Below are 15235 nucleotides of genomic sequence, written 5' to 3' on the forward strand. Positions count from 1 at the left end.
ATATATATATATATATATATATATATATATATATATATACTACTGTATATCGACACCGTCCTTCTAACGGCAGATATTATTAAAAACTCATTATATTTTACTGAAAAGAATTATTATTATTTCAAATAATTGATTTTTTAGGTTTATAATTATTACATTTTATTATTATTATTGCACATATATATATATATATATATATATATATATATATATATATACACTATTGTATATCGCCACCGTCCTTCTAACGGCAGATATTATTAAAAACTATCATTATATTTTACTGAAAAGAATTATTATTATTTCAAATAATTGATTTTTCAGTTTTATAATTATTACATTTTATTATTATTATTATTATTATTTTCTCTACACTGAGAAAAAAAAATGTTCTCAGTGTAGAGAAAATATTAACTGACCTGGATAATAATCACCAGTAACCAGTGTCGGTTGGGAGAGCCTATCTCTCTTCCCCGTAGGGCCGAAGAACAATTTTGACGGTGAGATGTACTGGCCACTCAATTTTCTTCCAAAATTAACCGCCTCCATGTATGAGTGGACGTTTGGAGTCGACAGTCTGTCCTCCTTGATCTGATAATTGATGGAGACATCCCCGGACGTTCGTAGGCTGTTGTACGATAATTTTGAGCCAACGAAATTGAACCCAGAGAAACTTGAATTGAGAGTTGGTTGAGACATTCTGTATCTCCTGTCTGGAGATGCACTCGACCTGGAGTTGTCGCTGTTGTAGGGTATCATGAGGGTGGGGAGATTGGGCTGGGAGTAGCGAGACCTCTGGCTCGCTGGTGAGTAGCTCGGGGGTAATGGAGTGGTCGATCGAGTGTTCTCGGTGATGTTTGAATCCTGGGAGTCTATTGATGACTGGGATTGGGGGGCCGGGGGCTTGACTGGGTTGATGTGAAGGTTCGGTTGGGAGAGCCGAGTCTTCTTTGGATTTCCCGGGGTCAGACTCGGCCTCTTCAGGTGGTCTAGGAGGTTCGGCTGGGAGAGGCGGATGCAAGGGTTCGGACGAAGGGGCCCCTGTCGGTTTAGGTACCAGAGATCCCGACGGGAGTACGGCTCGCATCAGAGCGACTCCTCTTCGCGCAGGCGGCGCATGAAGACGGGCCGGACGTCCTCGAAGAAGGTGGGAAGGTCGAGCTCGGTCGCTCGCGCTATCCCACCGTCTTTGCATTCCAGCCAGTAGGTGTCCATCAGACCTTTGCCCTGGAAACAAATCCGGAGTGATTTGGCTTCGTTTTGGCGCGAAACCAAAAATGAGACAATTCCGGAAAATTCCAGAAAATTCTAGAAAAACCGGGGGAAGATTCCGACTTCTTCCGCGCCGCTATTTGACGCATATTTTCCGTACCATTTCCCCCAGGAATACGGGAAAATGAAGGAAAATTCCCTCAATTGGTTTTTGGGGTACAAGTGTTTCAATCATTATTTTTCAAGATACGAACATTTCCGTAAAGCTTCGTATTCCCACGTTTGAATTCAATGATTATATTTACAGCATCAAAACAACAAAACTCAATTTTAATGGGAATTTTTTTGTTGGAGATTTTTTTGATTGAATTTTTTTTCTGAAAAAATTGCAACAGCAGTCGCAAAAATTCAGTCAACAAAATATGCAACAAAAGAATTTTCAGTCAGAAACGCATTCAACCGAGGCAGTGTCACCCTTGTGACCCTCGTGACCCTAGCGACTCATTTTTTTTATGTGACCCTTGTGACTTCGTGACCTTAGTGACTCCTTTTTTGTGACCCTTGTGACCTTACCTCAAGTTGGGAGAGCACCTGATACATAATCGGAAGGTCCCGGGTTCAAATCTCAGTCTGGACTTTGGAATTTTTTCAGTAAATTTGTCTTGTCAACTAATATTGAGAATTATCCTGGGTCCCCTCATACCTGCTTCAAAATCCTATCCTGCAATATCCAGTGACGCCACAAGATGTGGAACGCTATATGAACCTCCGTCTTCTGTGAAGAATCTCTATAATTCAGGAGGAATAATGGAGATGGAATTTTTTCATTATTTTTCCCGTAAACTTTGGGAAAATGGCACGGAAAACATAAGTTAAATCGTGGCGCCAAAGAAATCGTAATCTCGTCATTTTTTCCGACAGAAATGTGCAATGGAAACCATTTCGAGAAGAACAATCAAATTTTTAAATCTGAGAAAATTCATGTTGAGACTCAATTTAAAAAATTGTGGAGGAATTCTACTGATTTTTCAAAAAAATAGAAATAATATATTATTACTTTGACGTCGACGAGCCCTCGATGCACGATCTTGAAACCACCGACTGCATCTAGGGCCTTCTTCATCTCCAGACTTATGTGAATGCGAAGAGCTGCAAGGAAAAGTCCTAGATAAAATCTCCAAAGGACCCGTCCAGTGGAATAATTTACTTAAGCGAAATAAATCGTTTATCCCGTGAAATTCGAAAGTTAAACCTTTATTTACCGATTTTTCTAAAGCTGCAAGGACAAACCTTGAAGTCAAAAATTTCACGGCAAGTCCAAAAATTTATGGAAGATTCAATTCATTTAGATAATGATGTATCGAAAATAGTTTGACAAATTTTGTTGGTAAAAGGACAAACCTTGGAAAGGGAAATTCAATGGGCCACAGATTTCATGAAAAATTCCAATTAAATAATGAAGAAATCCAAAATTCTTCGAGTTTCATAACTCCGTTTACCTTCTCCAGTGGACTCCATTCTACTCGCTGTATTGACTGTATCCCCGAAAAGACAATACCGAGGCATTTTCGTACCGACAATGCCAGCAACCACTGGCCCAGTGTGCGCTCCACTGCGAATTTGCAGGCGTTCACCAGGTCTCTTTGGTACTTGAAAGACAGATGATGCGGCCAACAAGTCCAGGGCCATCGTCGCAATCTCCGATACGTGTTTGTCACCTGAAACATGTGCTCCTCGAACCTGACATATTTACGATCTTCACAGATGTTGTGGGAATGGAAACAAACTTTTACCGTTTCGAACGGGTAATCCAGACGCAACCATGTAAGAATCCCCGATAGTTTCCACTTTGTAAACATCGTAGCACTCGATTCTCGCGTCGAACAGTTTATAAATCGAATTTAAAAATGTCACCACCTACGAAATAACAGAAGCTTCATTTTGTCGCATCAATTCAGTAGCGAAGCGGAAACCGAGTTGAGGAGATTTTGACTATTAGCCAGTTGTTGACGAATGTCTCGGAATGTAAAAGAGATGGAAAAATTTTTCGGGACAGAAATTCAATAAAAATTACCGGAAAAAACGCGAAAATTACGTTTTGAAAGGTAATCCGCGAGCGAAGTCAAATTCAATAAAAAGTGAGTCGGAACTGAAATTGTACAAATCGCCACGTAAATTCAACGATTTGTTCCGTAAAAATTACAGCCGTCTGATGACTCACCGCTGGGGGGGACAAGTCGTTCCGTAATTTTTCTCCAACGATTAAGAAATTTTACGGAACGGAACGTAGAAATAACTCACCAGCTTCATAAAAATTGTTGAACGTTCAAGAATTTTTTATTTTTGAGGCACAATAAGTCGCCAAGTTTCTGTAAGATTTTACTTCTTCGGGAAAAATTACGTGACAATTTCGGGGGGTGACAAAAAAGGTAATAGAAAAATTTTGCCAACTCTCCAAGATTCCGAAATATTCATCAAAAGCTGGTCAAAAGTCAAAATCGACTTGACCCGTTTTACCGCTTCGCTCCTGAATTAAAAAAAAATAAAACCATGAAATATGAATTTTGAATGAAAATTTATGGAGCGAATTTTTTTTATGATTATCCCTCGCAATAAAACAAGGGAAATTGATTCAACAGATGCAGAAGCAATAAAAAAAATTGAATTCAAAATTCCAATGGATTACCTCCAGCGGTGTATTTTCCGCTGCGATTTCCACAAAGCCAACAATGTCACTGAAATACACAGTGACAGCCTCGTAATATTCAGCGGGCACCTTAAAACCGAGGAAAAAAAATTCGTCATAAATTGGATATAAAACATTCGAGATTAAGTGTTTAGCATGCATACGCATTTCAACCTGCTGCGTCTGCTTGAGTTGTTGGGCAACGGACGGTGGAAGCATTTGAAATAATAGGGTATCACTCTTCCTCTTCTCTCGCTTCAGTTCCCTCGCCTTTTGGGCTAGATTTGCTGCATATACCTGTTGAAATATGAAGTCGTGGAGAAATTTTCCAGCCGAATTCTTCAATTTATTTCGTAGTTATTGGCCCGAGTGGAAATTCTGTTCAGGTCTCGATCAGAAACTGATCAAGTCCGATCCGAAATTCTGATCAGGCATGTTACGCCTCCACCTTATGTTTTTCCACTAGGGTTTCTCCACCTACCATCATTAGGCATTAATTAAATTTAATTTTTTTGAGAGAAAAAATTAGTAACTTCCTAGCCGGGACTCGAACCCGGGACCTCTCAATGTCGCGTCAGATGCTCTTACCATCTGAGCTACCAGGACACTTACGAATTTCACTCTCAAATTGACTCATACCCGAGTGGAAATTCTGTTCAGGTCTCGATCAGAAACTGATCAAGTCCGATCCGAAATTCTGATCAGGCATGTTACGCCTCCACCTTATGTTTTTCCACTAGGATTTCTCCACCTACCATCATTAGGCATTAATTAATTTAATTTTTTTGAGAGAAAAAATTAGTAACTTCCTAGCCGGCACTCGAACCCGGGACCTCTCAATGTCGCGTCGGGTGCTCTTACCATCTGAGCTACCAGGACACTTACGAATTTCACTCTCAAATTGACTCATACCCGAGTGGAAATTCTGTTCAGGTCTCGATCAGAAACTGATCAAGTCCGATCCGAAATTCTGATCAGGCATGTTACGCCTCCACCTTATGTTTTTCCACTAGGGGCCCTCTGCAGTCACTTGCCAAATGATAAATTTCATCCCTTCGACTCAGCAAATGATCGCAGAGGCCAACAACTACGAAATAAAACAAATTTCAATAGAATTCTGGAATAAATTTCATGACACTGAATAAATTCCGTGGCACTACCTGAATCGTTGCAACAGCATTTCGAACGAGAATAATTATAATCGGCGAAATCACGAGAACAAGTGCTACAATGGCTATTCCCGCGACCTGCTTGTTGCTGGCGTCTTGAAGCGTCGAATTGACGTAGTTTCTGTCGATAATACCAAGCATCAGTGATCAAAGCGTGTTCAGGGGGAATCACGACAGATAATTTAATTACCGTATCATATGACGCAATTCCGTTTGGATTTTTCTCAATTCGTCGACATACGTCGCCATAGAGTCGAAATAATCTATTGCGTCCCCGATACTCGGCTGCCGGAAGAGATTACGTAAAATCTCATCTCGCCTGCGGTCAAAACGTGCTGATTAATCATTAATTTTCACCATTTTTCGCCGGACGATGTGTTTACCTCGATTTTATTCTACCGTATTCCGGCATTGTCCGAGTGAGCTCGGTGTACAAAGCCTTGAGGTCCGGCACATACGATAGAGATCCGTTGAGGAGATCTCTTCCAAGTGCCTCGTGACGGATATAACTAACGTAATTCTCCCGGAGGAGTACTCCACGCCCGAAATAATTGATCCCGTAAACCGAGGCTATCCCTATGCTCTCGATGCTCCGCAGTAGATTCTTAAAGGCGATTAAATATCTGCAATCAATATTTCATGAATACCGGAGGACGAGGGGAGAGGGGAGGTTTTTTTTCGTCTGAGGTACCTCCAGACTCCGCTGTTATCAGTCTCCTTGATCTGATTGGTCAGTATATTCAACATTTCTGCGTTAACGTTCTCGTACCAGGCCATTACTTCGGATATACTGCTCTCCTCGTTTATTTTCTGCCTGAAAATCACGGGAATTTTTGGCGGATTTCGTGGAACGAAAGAGTATTCAAAAATCAATCTACACAGATCGACACATTTCAGTGTCACCACATTAAATTCTTCAGACTGAGGTTCTTAAGGATGTTCTACACCCTTTCTGCCAAAATTCACGTTTTTTTAATTTTTCTGGCAAACTTATGATCGAATTGACGTGAAAAAATATAACGTTTTTGCGTTTTGTCATTATTTAATGACTGACGAAATTTTAAGGTGGTGCGGACATTTTCCTGCGTTTTCTCTAAACTTTTAAAAAGAATCACAAAACTGTAGAAAAAAACGCATGAAAATTATCGCACCACTACGCAACTTCGTGAGCCATTAAAGAATGACAAACCACAAAATCGTTATATTTTTTCACGTCACTCTCATCGATAATTTGCCAGAAAAATGAAAACAATGTCAATTTTGGCTAAAAGGGTGTCGAACATCCTTAAAACTGTGTTTATCAGGGCTGCCAGATATTTCAGAGGTCTTGTCGCCAGGGATTCCCCTCCCTATCGCCCAAAGTCGGTGCTAGTGTCGCCAAAAAATCGCCCATTTTTTATATAATTATTTTTTCACCAGGCTATGAATGAATGTTTAATGTAATAAACTTCGATATTATCAAGACGATTCGTTAAACCCCTGTAGAGACCTCACAAGGATCTCCAATAAATCAGATTTACAAATGCAAATAAAGTCATCATGGGAGCGTGTCAAAACACAAACGGAAATAATTGATGAGTTAATTTTAAAAATGCTTCAGAGAATAGCTTCCAGAAGAAACAGTTCGGAAACTTAAGGGACATTTTAAAGGATATTTTCTGCTCCTCACTGTCGGGAACGATGGCTAAATAAAGTTGGAACAGCAGAATTGAATACAGATATGTAAACAAGAAAATCAGTAACTTGTGAAAGTAGATGTTGTGAGTCGTACCATAATTCATCATACGAAGATTTTTCAAATATAATATTTTTCCTTCGAGCCCTAAATATTACGACCACACCAAATTATCGGCAAACCGCTAACGTCCATATTTAGACGCCAAAGGAACTTCGAAAATCGCCCATTTGGCGGCAAATCGCCCAAGCTGGCAACTCTGGTGTTTATATTACGCGACGACCGCACGGCGGGCGACTACGAATACTGCGAACAAAACAGAACAAAGGACAAAGAGCAAAGATGCGTCTTCTACGTGCGACTGAATGAAGAGTCACATTCAAATTAAATTCCCAGAGTTATTAATTCAATCCCACCCATAAACCCAATAATTTTCATTTTATCGGGTTTCAGTAAAGCGTCGCGACAACGGAATTCCGCTGACAATGTAAAATTGATCGAGTTGATTAGGACTCCATTTACTCCTGCATATAGAACATTTAGGTACTCCAAATGACCGGTGGTGCGGTCATCCATGTCACGCGCGCGCGCCGGCTACCTGCCACCCTAGATGCTCTGCTTTGAGCGAATTTATTACGCCGACCTGAATGCCTATATTGGTCATTGAGTGATTGCTGGGTTGAAAAAAAAAATATCTTTGCACACCGATACTCCACTCATACGATCAATACCTGTACCGTATGGTAGGCCTCCAAAAATTGAATACGAGAGGGATAGTGTGTGTGGGTCATTGTTTGTTTATTTCCCAATGCTTTTATTGTTCGATTCTCCCGGGAACCAGGATTATTCTCAATATGAATAACCAGAAAACTTTTACTGAAAAAATGGGTAGTCCAGACCGAGATTTGAACCTGGGACCTTCCGATTATCCATCGGGTGCTCTCCTCTTTTTTTTTCAATTTAAAGTTTATTCATTTCATGAAAACAGTAATACATTTTAAGCATAAATAACTTTGTATTATTGGGGCGGCCTATTCTAGTAAATGAAAAAAATCACCTGAAATCGTCCAATCGGGCTTGAAACGCCTCTCTGTTAACGACGTCGTAGGTCTGAGTTTTAGCCTCGTCCGTTGGAACAGTCACCAACGGCCAAGTCGTCAAGTTCTTCAACGTCTCATCCGTCGTTGCGTATCTCTGGGTCAAGTTGAATCTCGGGTAGTCATACTGGCCGCTATCAGCACCCCAAATACACGATATTAATTCCCACAGCGCCTCCAGCATCACGAAGCAGACCACCCCCCCCCCAGATCATCCCTTATTTTTTTTTTCCTCGAGAACAAATCGGCTGCTATCGATTCTTCCTTCCTTTAAATTGCTCACCCACTTAAGTTCAGTGAATTGCGTCTTCTGGTTTGTTTACATTCATCGGTATCTCCCCTGGATTTTTCGCTCGGAGGAAATGGGGTGTCGACCATGCCCTAGATAAACTCTTGGAACTTGCGATTGTACCCGCATGCCTCGCGATATCAAAGACAAGGTGAAAAAAAATCGACTGCAGCTGATTCTTTTTTTTTTTTTTTTTAATGCTTATTTTATATGGCTTCGAGTCTGATGAGACTATATGGCGATTGATCAAGACTTTAAAAATGGTTAGATCTCACTATTCTACTCGGCCAGGAATCGAACCTGGAACCTATCCGTTGTGAGGCAACGGCCTTAACCACTACGCCAGGCCACCGGGTTTTTTTTTTTTTTTTCTGCGCTCACAGTTCAGTGAATTATTTTTGCAAAAAAATTTAATGCCGCTGTCGCTGATGATGAGATTTTTTGGAATAATGCGCATCGTCTATTTTTGGATGGCATTCGATATTTTTGCGTTGACATACGGTCAGGGTTAAACATACCTCAATCTGCTACCGTTGGTGTATATAAAAAATGCCACCTCAGATCGCTCAAGCTGCAAACGCGTCACGACGACACCGAGATCCGTAGCTATCGTCACCTGATTTTTCAGTTTTAATTAGAAATGATGGAATATGGGTGCAAGTGAGTAAATAAATGTGATTCTAGGACAATTTTTCCCCGGACAAAATCTCCCGGACAAAATTTCCCGGACAAAATCTCCCCGAAAAAGAATTTCCCCGGATAAAATCTCCCTGGAAAAGGAATTTGCGATTAGGAAACCGGATCGGACCAAAATAAATATAACGATAATGCTCAATTAAAGGGGTTGTTATTGCTGAATCGCACACTAGAACACATGAAATTATCGAGTCTTTAGCCTCAATGAAATTACAAAAGAATTAAATTCATACGGATTGTTATTTGCGGAAAATTCACCCCTCAGAAGACTTGTCGAAAGGAATTTTTTCGAGGAAATTTCGCAAAAGGCAATTGTCTGGGGAGATTTTGTCCGGGGAAATTTTTTTCAGAAAGATTTTGTCCGGGAAATTTTGTGCCGGGAAAAACTGTCTGACTACCAATAAATTCTTCAAATTTCTGCATGTGTTTAGGATTAAACCGCTGTCCAGTGCAGGGCACACCGAATCGTAAATTAATCTCCTTCTAGACCTGTTTTCCCAGTATGTCATGAATCTTTGTCGAGTTGTTTTTGTACAATAATACAAGGGCTGTGAATATTCCAACAAGAAAAATAATTCAGTAGCGAAGCGGTAAACCGGGTCAAGTCGTTTTTGACTATTGGCTAGTTTTTGACGAATATCTCGGAATCTAAAAGAGATAGAAAGATTTTTGTCATGACCTGTTTTGTAGAGCCAATAGAGCGTTATAAAAAAAGTCATGAGAAAAATTTTGCTATCTCTCTTAGATTCCGAGATATTCAGCAAAAACTGGCTAATAGTCAAAATCGACTTAACTCGGTTTACGGATTTTGCGGATTCGGGTGAATTAAGAAACGACTCTATTTTATATAAAATAATTTCGTACGTTTCGTCGAGTGAGCCATCGGTAAAAAAATGTGTGTCGTTACTCAAAGGTATTTGTTTACTTTTTTACAGGACAATCTTTTGTGTTCTCCGAGTGCATTGAAACCATGTAAATGACTCGAGTTGTGTACATTTGGTTTTATTCTCCTCCGGGAGAGAGTCGTATAATAAAAGGGTACATGGGTGCGTTTAATACATATTTGTACGACACTCATTCCACTACTCGACGGCATATAACTGGTCTGATCGATCGTACATAAAAAAATAAAAGGGGAGAAGGTACACATCTGCGACGTTTTTATGAAAGTATAACGACATCGTCGTCTTGAGAAAAAGGGGTTGATACTGTGCCACTATTTTCTTTCAATAGCTCAATTAATATCGCAGTTATGGTTGGCGCAGTGGGCCTTGATGGTGGCCTTCTTCGTTCAATTATTATTTCCCCGGTGATGGCGAGGGGACATGAGCAAATTGTACCATTTCAGTGAATTGAAATTCCTTTTTGATGGGAGAAAAAAATGGCAAATTAAAGATGACATTCTAATCCTCTCCACGTGTTATGACGAAAATTATTATGACGAATGTTTAGAAAACTTTTTTCAATAGAAAATTAAATTTCGGTATTCTAAATTGAAAATCTTCAACACTTTTTTTAAAAACAAAAAATTTACGAGGTGCCTCAATTCGTGAAAATTTTGTTTTGAGAAAAAACAAATAGAGTTTTTCAATAGAATATTAATAGAATCTTTAGCGAATTCGCTAGGTTTTTAATTAATTTTCTTCATGCGTGTCATCCTGGAGTTTTCTAAAAATACTAAAAATATTGGGCCGTATGAACAAGAAAGATTTACCTGGGTCTCAATGTCGGACACTTCCTGACGATAAATGAGAATATCGTGGAGTGTATTTGCCGTCTGTACAATTAGGGCAAGTATCGGTATAAATGGTAGTACAAGCATCTGCAGCAATTGGATACGCCTGCCGCGACGATGAGCCGGATCTGTTGCACGCGCCCAGCATGATTTGCTCCTGGATTTTGTTGCTGACACATCGTCCGATGATAAACTACGTACCGAACTCGATTCTGCCATGCAAGAGCCGTTATGGGGTGACATTTTACACTTTTTTATGTCTGTTTCAAGGAGATTAAATTTCTTTACTGATACTGAATCATTGAAATGCATTTTCAACAGTGATTTCAACATTTCTCTCAATATCTGTTGAGTTGATTTTAAATGAAATTTGATTTTAACACGGTAAAAAGCGGATGGGCGCGTGAATGAGCTTCTTTTTAGCTCCACATAATACCCCGCGTCAAACAGGCCTCTATTACGTTTCATTTAATCGTAGTTAAGCGCTTTCTTGACGTGCCTTCATCGCGCCTCTGCGTCAACGATCCACTCTGCTGGGATGACACGTTTAATATGACAAAGAGTAGAAAAAATATCTCGACGCGATGGGGATTTTTTTCAGCTTCATTTTCCACGGGCGTATATACCCTACGGTTTTATTATTGAACATGTCTCGATCGTCCCTGACCCTACACCCTCCCCCCTGTTTTCTCTCCACTGCATTCACACTATGGGAAATCCATGCTCCTCGGGCGCGTGGCTCTTTATCGAGAAAAAATCATTAGTCGAAACAAGAATTCAGTAATGAAGTGGTAAACCGAGTTTAGTTGATTTGGACTTTTGACCAGTTTTTGATGAATAGCTCGGAATCTAGGGGAGATAGCAGAATTTTTCTCATGAACTTTTTTATAGCCCTCAATTGGCTCTACAAAAAAGTTCATGATAAAAATTTTGCTATCTCTTTTAGATTCCGAGATATTCGGTAAAAACTGGCTGATAGTCAAAATCGGTTTAACCCGGGTTACCATTTCGCTACTGAATTATTCGGGAAAAATGTTCATATTTTAGCGGATGAATTCGCTCTTTCGGGGCGAATGGTTGGGCCCTTTCGTTCACAGGGGAAATTCCACGTAAATCTTTCGTCGTTAAGAACTTGAAAATTTTCACTCGAAATTTTTCATGGATATCTCGGAATCTAACAGAGATATCGAAATTTTCCTCATGACCTTTTTTGTAGCCCTCAACTGGCTCTTCAAAAAGTGTCATGACGAAAATTGTTCCATCTCTATCAGACTCCGAGATATTTGTCGAAAACTGGCCAGCGCTCCTGAATTTTCCACTAGTGTTTCTTCGTTTCCTCAGAACGATTAAAGTTCATTTTAACTAGAGCTCTTCCCATCGCCCGACATTCCCCGCCCGCGTTGAAAGAAATTTATGAATATTAATGTCGTTTGTTACGCACAAGCGCTAACTCGCCTCGCGGGGGCGACAGAAGTAAACAAATCAGTAGCGAAATGGTCAAACGGTTTAAGTCAATTTAATCTTTAGTTGAGTTTTCCAGAAATATTTCCGAATTGAAGGGAAATAGCGAAATTTTCATAATAACCTTTTTTGTAGAGCGAATTGGGTGCTACAAAGAAGGTAATGAGAAAAATTTTGCTACCTCCCTTAGATTCCGTGATATTCACTGAAAACTGGGCAATAGCCAAAATCGACTAAAACCGTTTGACCACTTCGTCACTGAAATCATAATGAGTTTTCCAGAAATATTTCCGAAATGAAGGGAGATAGCGAAATTTTCATAATAACCTTTTTTGTAGCACCCAATTCGCTCTACAAAAAAGGTAATGAGAAAAATTTTGCTACCTCCCTTAGATTTCGAGATATTCACTGAAAACTGGGCAATAGCTAAAATCGCCTTAAACCGTTTGACCACTTCGCCACTGAAACCATAATGAGTTTTCCAGAAATATTTCCGAAATGAAGGGAGATAGCGAAATTTTCATAATAACCTTTTTTGTAGAGCGAATTGGGTGCTACAAAAAAGGTAATGAGAAAAATTTTGCTACCTCCCTTAGATTTCGAGATATTCACTGAAAACTGGGCAATAGCCAAAATCGACTTGAACCGTTTGACCACTTCGCCACTGAAATCATAATCAGTTTTCCATAAATATTTCCGAATTGAAGGGAGATAGTGAAATTTTCATAATGACCTTTTTTGTAGAGCGAATTGGGTGCTACAAAAAAGGTAATGAGAAAAATTTTGCTACCTCCCTTAGATTCCGTGATATTCACTGAAAACTGGGTAATAGCCAAAATCGACTTGAACCGTTCAACCACTTCGCCACCGAAATCATAATCAAGTCCCGATGAACCCCCGTCTGGCTGATTCGGCTCCACTCTACTCACTCTCATTCCGCAAAAGGGAGAAGCGTAGAGCAACAAACTCAAGTATTTCCCCGTATTCAACAGATTGTTTCCGCACGTGTCCCAACGCAACAAGTAGTCGTGCCTATTCGAAGCTCTCTCACTCAACCATTTAATCCTCTGTCACGTGAAAAAAATTGCGAAAAAGGGAGAACGACTGCCGAATGCGCTACAGATTAGAAGAATAATCTTACACGGAGTTTAAAAAGACACCCGAGGAGAGCGAAAAATACTGATTATCACAGTTTGTCGTCTGGCCTGATCGAGTGATGGGATTTGACTGCTTGATTTATTTTTCCAACTGAATAATTTGTTTTGTTAGGCAGCTGAGTGTGCTACTAGCACGCACGATCGTCTACTGAACGTAGATACCTACCTCTCTCAGTACTGGAGCCCCCAATACGCCTGTACAGAGGGAGAGGAGCTTTCTCTGGCGCGCAACCCCCATTGTAGCCCTGTGCATCACCCCGCGCCTCCCTCGCCCCCAATTTTCATCGCTCTCTGTCCACGTCACAGCAAAACTACCCACGAGCATGAACAGGTAACTGAGTTACCGTTTACTCATCCCCTGTGCCATTGAAACAAGAGCGCCAGTGCCTTTTATGCCAGCATTCGATTACACTGCAACAGTGATTCGACTTTTTTTCGGGTTTTTCGGAATTCAACGGACAACTCGGTCTAACGAAGATTTAATTGTCTATTTATTGTTGCGGTGGGGCTACATTTGGGACTTTACAGGGATAAAACTGACTGGAGTCGGATGAATCAGACTATTCATTTCGTGGAGGGGCTCCTTCAGCACTTCCTCATCCATACTGTGGAGTGGATCTGTGCAGTATTCCTCGCCACAGAGTTTGCAGGCCTCGAAGTGAGGCCTAACTGCATTTCGAAGTTTCTGAAAAATTTAATTCAACGGGCGGGTGAACTCGATTGAAATTTCATCGATCGGGGGGGACATTTTTTTTAGGGAATTTGAGAGGGCATTAATTTGAGGGAGTTGTGCATGGAACAATTTATGTTTTGAAAAATATAGAAAAAATGTCCTAAATTGGCCCAATTTGTATTTAAAAAATATATGAAATATAGGTTTTATATATTAAACATCGATTATTTAAAACATATTTTATGTATTTTTTTATTTAAAAAAAAACATAATATAATATTATTCGTACAATTCGTATAATTGATTTATTTATTTTTTATAAAAAAATACATAAAAAATCGATTATCAATCAATCAATTATTATTTATATAATATATAAATATATAATTTTATATTTTTTTTTTATAAAAAAATATAATGAATATATTTATTATATATTATAATTCATATTATATCTTATTATATTATATTGTTATTATATGTTATTTATTTGTAATTTTTATATTTTTTTATAGAAAAATATATAATATCTGTTAAATATATAAAACATATATTATCTTATATTATCGTTATTTCATTTTGCAAAATATAAGTTTGATATATTTTTTCATATATTGTTCATAAATTTGAAAAATACATGCAATTGGCCCATATTATATCCATTTTTTATATTTTTTTATGAGTGCTTGTGTCAGTATGACAAAATGAAATTTAAATTTTCCCCAAAGTTTCAATGGGGTGATTTCACCTTTCACAAGACCTAAAAGTTTTGTTTTCTAATATTTGGTAAAATTAGGAACGAAGTTGAACCTGACGAAGGTTTTTCGGGATTTCTTGGGCTCAATACCTCAGTAAAATTGATTCCATCCGATCGTATGAGAACGTAGACAGCGAATGCCGGAATGCAAATTAGAGATAGCGATGCTATACCCCAACCAAGTGCCTCTGCCCACAAGGGATACATATACGCTCCATTTCCGTATGTAGGTGGCTCGTAATCGATCAGACTAAACACCCACACTGCCTAAATCATGAAAATCATCACTCTCTAGAATTTATTTATTCCCCCTCATCTTGAGATTTAATATCACGTACGAATAAATTCGCTAGACAATTTTATTCTGATTCTCTAGAAATTCTATAAGGATGCTATTAAAGTTCTGTGGAATTCTCATTAAAATTCTATTTGTTTTTTGCGCAGATTCTGTTAGACATTTGATAGGAAAAAGTCAATAGATTTCGATTTTTCTGTTCGAAATTTTCTCTTGAAATTTTTCCTATTAAAATTATTGCTGCGTAGGAGCTGCATTTCAGAAAACTAATTCGCAATTTTTATCGCACACATTTTGACGTCAATACGTCTGTTTTCATTATGGGGGGGGGGG

General features: G+C 39.1%; 3 protein-coding genes across 4 annotated transcripts in view; all 3 read right to left on the minus strand.

The window, feature by feature from the left end:
- LOC107039754 overlaps positions 1-1079 on the minus strand; it is a 4100-nt gene extending 3021 nt beyond the window's left edge. Inside the window, exon 1 of the mRNA XM_015259521.2 lies at positions 420-1079. Coding sequence (XP_015115007.1) covers positions 420-759 — 340 coding nt within the window. The 5' untranslated portion in view covers positions 760-1079. The remainder of the gene's footprint in view (positions 1-419) is intronic.
- On the minus strand, positions 1076-13304 carry LOC107039753 (receptor-type guanylate cyclase daf-11). 2 transcript variants are annotated; one of them, XM_015259520.2, is made up of 14 exons: positions 13162-13304; positions 10539-10819; positions 8647-8744; positions 7800-7973; positions 5759-5881; positions 5451-5690; positions 5258-5386; positions 5059-5188; positions 4073-4195; positions 3899-3988; positions 3006-3129; positions 2712-2930; positions 2270-2361; positions 1076-1227 (listed from the first exon to the last, which is right to left on the minus strand). In XM_015259520.2, exons 2-14 carry the CDS (start codon positions 10800-10802, stop codon positions 1087-1089), a joined length of 1947 nt encoding a protein of 648 aa, XP_015115006.1. In that variant the 5' UTR covers positions 10803-10819; positions 13162-13304; the 3' UTR covers positions 1076-1086. The 2 variants fall into 2 exon arrangements, with proteins under 2 accessions (XP_015115006.1, XP_015115005.1); XM_015259519.2 differs by lacking the exon at positions 13162-13304 and having other exon boundaries at positions 10539-11150.
- A 342-nt stretch (positions 13305-13646) lies between these two features.
- LOC107039793 (sodium- and chloride-dependent GABA transporter ine) overlaps positions 13647-15235 on the minus strand; it is an 18641-nt gene continuing 17052 nt past the window's right edge. The window contains exons 10-11 of the mRNA XM_015259601.1: positions 14698-14874; positions 13647-13862 (exon numbers count right to left, since the gene is read on the minus strand). Coding sequence (XP_015115087.1) covers positions 13686-13862; positions 14698-14874 — 354 coding nt within the window. The 3' untranslated portion in view covers positions 13647-13685. The remainder of the gene's footprint in view (positions 13863-14697; positions 14875-15235) is intronic.

This window comes from Diachasma alloeum, unplaced genomic scaffold (genome assembly GCF_001412515.2).
Source record: "Diachasma alloeum isolate Michigan unplaced genomic scaffold, Dall2.0 Dall_scaffold_00307, whole genome shotgun sequence".
Lineage (NCBI taxonomy): Eukaryota > Metazoa > Arthropoda > Insecta > Hymenoptera > Braconidae > Diachasma > Diachasma alloeum.